Source organism: Sinocyclocheilus anshuiensis, unplaced genomic scaffold (assembly GCF_001515605.1).
Source record: "Sinocyclocheilus anshuiensis isolate Anshui unplaced genomic scaffold, SAMN03320099.WGS_v1.1 scaffold3306, whole genome shotgun sequence".
NCBI classification, from domain to species: Eukaryota; Metazoa; Chordata; class Actinopteri; order Cypriniformes; family Cyprinidae; genus Sinocyclocheilus; species Sinocyclocheilus anshuiensis.
This window is the reverse complement of record NW_015538396.1, coordinates 34,545-38,716: the sequence shown is the minus strand read 5'-3', so window position 1 is coordinate 38,716 and position 4,172 is coordinate 34,545. Positions and strand designations below refer to the sequence as shown.

At 36.8% G+C, this 4,172-nt stretch overlaps 1 protein-coding gene across 1 annotated transcript in view; it reads right to left on the bottom strand.

Annotated features, from left to right (window-relative positions):
- The window catches only part of kcnj10b (potassium inwardly rectifying channel subfamily J member 10b), a 13,377-nt gene extending 9,265 nt beyond the window's left edge, over positions 1-4,112 (bottom strand). Inside the window, exons 1-2 of the mRNA XM_016479821.1 lie at positions 3,934-4,112; positions 576-915 (exon numbers count right to left, since the gene is read on the bottom strand). Of these exons, the coding sequence (XP_016335307.1) occupies positions 576-915 (340 nt within the window). The 5' untranslated portion in view covers positions 3,934-4,112. The remainder of the gene's footprint in view (positions 1-575; positions 916-3,933) is intronic.
- Between the last annotated feature and the right edge of the window lie 60 nt (positions 4,113-4,172).

The following is a 4,172-nucleotide window of genomic DNA, read 5'->3' as shown; positions in this document are numbered from 1 at the left end:
TTTGCTATGATAATCTGGCGCTTCTGAATCAGCGACTGTAAGTATGTTTAAGTATTTGCTATTGACTGTTCAAATGCGGAGTTTTGTGCATCGTGTGTGTGTGTGTGTGTGTGTGTGTGTGTGTGTGTGTGTGTGTGTGTGTGAGAGAGAGAGAGACAGCGTCACATCACAGTAGAGTCAGCTGTCTTAACCGCGGCTTGTGTACTGCATCATTACTGTGTCTGTTCCCCTTTCGGGCTTGAACTGATGGTAAAGGTATTATGGTAAGGGGCGTTACATTTCCGACGAGTGCTTGCGGTGTTCGGCCAATCACAATGCACTGGGTCAGCTGGCCAATCAGAGCAGACTGCGCTTGTCGGAAGGAGGGACTTTGTAGAAAACGAAGCGTTTGAGAGAGGCGGGGCATAGAGGACCTACAATAATGTACAGTATTTGAAAAATAATGTGTTTTTTGAACATTAAAGCATGTCAACATATTCTGTTACACCAAATACACAAAATAATGATCTTTAAAAAAGCATCATATGACCCCTTTAAGAAAGTCACTTTATGTTGATTTTAATTTTATTTCTTACCGAGCAGGTCTCCATGCACCAAAGCCAGCAGGTACCACAGCATTCCGAAGGTGAACCAGGTTCCCACAAACGTGGCACTGAACAGAACCAGTTTGTACCTCCACTGCATGTCCACAAAGGTGGTCCAGGGGTCACGCAGGTACAGAGCGCCACGCCCACTCACGTGCTCGATGCGGACGTTGCTCCGCCCATCCTTGGTTAGAACCCGCCTCCGGCGTGCCACCTGACTCCAGTGCCCCGCCCCCCCGAGTAGGGGCTTTAGGATGTCTGTCTGTGTCTGGGAGTGGCACACCTTCTGAGGGGCGGGGCTGTGAGAAGAAGGGGGTGTGGCCGACATCATCTGGAGAAGAAACTTTTTTTTAACTTTTTTTTTCTTTAGTAAAGTATTAAGTTGTTTACATTCACATTAACATGTATGCATTTGGCAGATGCAGTAAAATGTGAAATTTTTTGTATGGTATGTTTAAATATGCAAATGATGCATTATATAAATAAATATGCATACATTTTCAGAGCAGAAATCTGAACATTGGTTCAAAATTCTTGTTTGATTTTCTTGACATATAGACGTTAAAGTTTTTTACTGTTGGGATTTTGTATTTCTCTTTTTATCACTCAGATAAATCAGAAAATACTGTCAACAGACAGAAAAAAACTTTTTTTACTATGTTTTTAGGAGTAAAACGTTGTATAAATCAGTGTGAATGTTTTTTAAACAAACCCCTCAGTAAAACCCTTCAGAATATAGAGAGGAATTAAACTGTAAGTTTTGGTGTATGTAAGTTTTGCTGAAGTGGAGAAAAAAACTAATTGGGTTTAAAGATTTGCATTTTTACCATGTTTTTAGGAGTAAAATGTTGTACAAATCAGTGTGAATGTTATTTAAACAAACCCCTCAGTAAAAACCTTCAGAATATAGAGAGGAATTAAACTGTAAGTTTTGGTGTATGTAAGTTTTGCTGAAGTGGAGAAAAAAACTAATTGGCATTAAAGATTTGCATTTTTACCATGTTTTTAGGAGTAAAATGTTGTACAAATCAGTGTGAATGTTATTTAAACAAACCCCTCAGTAAAACCCTTCAGAATATAGAGAGGAATTAAACTGTAAGTCTTGGTGTATTTAAGTTTTGCTGAAGTGGAGAGAAAAACTGATTGGGTTTAAAGATTTGCATTTTTACCATGTTTTTAGGAGTAAAATGTTGTATAAACCAGTGTGAATGATATTTAAATAAACCCCTCAGTAAAAACCTCCAGAATATACATATAAATAAAACTGCTAAGTCTGGTGTATGTAAGTCTTACTGAAGTGGAGAAACAAACTCATTTTTAGAAAACAGCCTGAAATCTACAGACGCAAAGTGTAATAAAATAAACACTTACATGTATATTTTCGATGCTCTCTGTCTCAAAATTGACTAGTGCATTGATTAACAGGCCACAGCTCAAACACAATGTCTTTTGCTGCTTGAAATACAAATATACACATTTAGATGCCATGATATTCAGCTCATTCAGTGGCCTTCAGTGTTTTCTGCAGTACTTTTGTTTTGTGGTGTAGATTTCAGTCCGCAGGGAGAAGATCTTGTTGAATGCAATTTATCTGGTTAATCAGGTGAACAGAATGGATTATTTTACACGAGAGAGACTTTAACCAACAATGAGACAAAAGAGACGAACTAAATGAGGGCATGTGGAAAACGTCTAGACTGGCTCTCCTCATCTGCCATATAAACTCATTATTACACAGCAGAAAAATTATGTTTTCTTCAATATTTTTTATTTGTTTTCTAGTACAAATATACTGGAGTATAAAATTTACTGGAGAAGCAAAATGAGTTAAGATATTAAGCCTCTTTTTTTAACTTAAACTAAGTTTATGTTTAAATCAAGACTAAATATATGTTAATATAGGGTCAGAAAAATAATACTGGTTTCCCTTTGAGTTAAGTTGATTTTTCTGATCCCATTGACAGATATTTGTTCTCAACTTATAAACATAAACTTTTTTTTTTTCAGAAAACAAGACTTAAATAAAAAAAAAACAATACCTGAATAAACATTTGTATATCTAAATATCTGCATATTTTTAAAGTCCAAACACGCATTAAAACAAAGTCTCTCTTTTCTTTTTCAGCAGAATGATTCATGGTAAAGACTGAAGGTGTTTAATACTCGTGATGTGTTTTAGTCTCTCTGCTTCCACCTTATCAGCACTTCCAGTTTCTGTCTGTCTCTCTTTCTCAACTCGTCTCTCTCTCTCTCTCGGGTACAACGGAACGTATTGTTTGAAACACTAACCAACGGGACAAAACCGACCACTGACAAACATATCTGTGTGTGTGTGTGTGTGTGTGTGTGTGTGTGTGTGTGTGTGTGTGTGTGAGTGTGGCACAATAGCAGCTCATTAATATTCCAAAGTGGATAACGATCCCCCCTCCGCAAATCTCAACCCGCAGTCGTACTTTTCTTTCTTTCTTTCATATCTGTGTGTGTGTGTGTGTGTGTGTGTGTGTGTGTGTGTGTGTGTGTGAGTGTGGCACAATAGCAGCTCATTAATATTCCAAAGTGGATAACGATCCCCCCTCCGCAAATCTCAACCCGCAGTCGTACTTTTCTTTCTTTCTTTCTTTCTTTCTTTCTTTCAAACTCAGGATTGTTTTGTAAGTTTTCACACAGATTTTGTTGTTTTCTTAACCCTAACCTGAGGTTACATCTGATATCTGATAGATCGTTGCACTGCAACACCAAAGTAAGGCATTTGTTTCCCAGAACATGATAAAACGATAAAATGCATTGGATAAAAGCATCATCCAAATGCATTAATAAGAACAACTTCTGTAACGTCTAACAGGCAACTTCTGTAACTTTGTCTTTGAAGTGCTTAATAAACACAAATATTGCAACTGTTACAAAGATGTATCAACTTTATATTTTTTTCATATGCATAAATCAATACTGCAGTGTAAAAAAAATATTATTTGAAATTGTAAATAAAACAAAGATTATTGAAGTACATTTTACAAGAAAATACTATTTCAATTTTTCTACTTCAGAATTTCACATTTAATTCAATATGTTACTTTCAGTTTTTTTGTAATTTTCTGGGAAGTCTGCTATCAGTTTCTAGGTGAAAATTGTTGCAAAGTTAATCCAACAGTAATGGGTTTTTTTTTCAGTGTATTGAGAAAACATATCAATCTGTTAGGAGGAACACGTGAATGTGAACAGGTTGCATGACGTATGCAGCACCTGTTGTTCAGAAGTTTAATCCAAATTCTGAACTCTTTAACCAGGAGCTTCATCAACCCCATTCATAAAGTTGAGGTTGCATGGGTGCATGTGAAATCCAGCAACTTACCTTGTCATTCAGAGAGCTGCGAGGCTGCAGTTAACACATGCGCTCAGGAGTTCAGAAGCTGAGATTCATCAGATTCTACATTCAGGTTTGCTGATCTCAGCTACATGTTGATGTTCAGTAAACAAACTTTACTAAACAAGTTACTAAACAGAAACTCTGCAGAATGACTGAATCTCTCAGGAGCAAATGACATGCTTTTATAAACGGGCCCATCTCTCTCTCTCTCTCTCTCTCTCTCT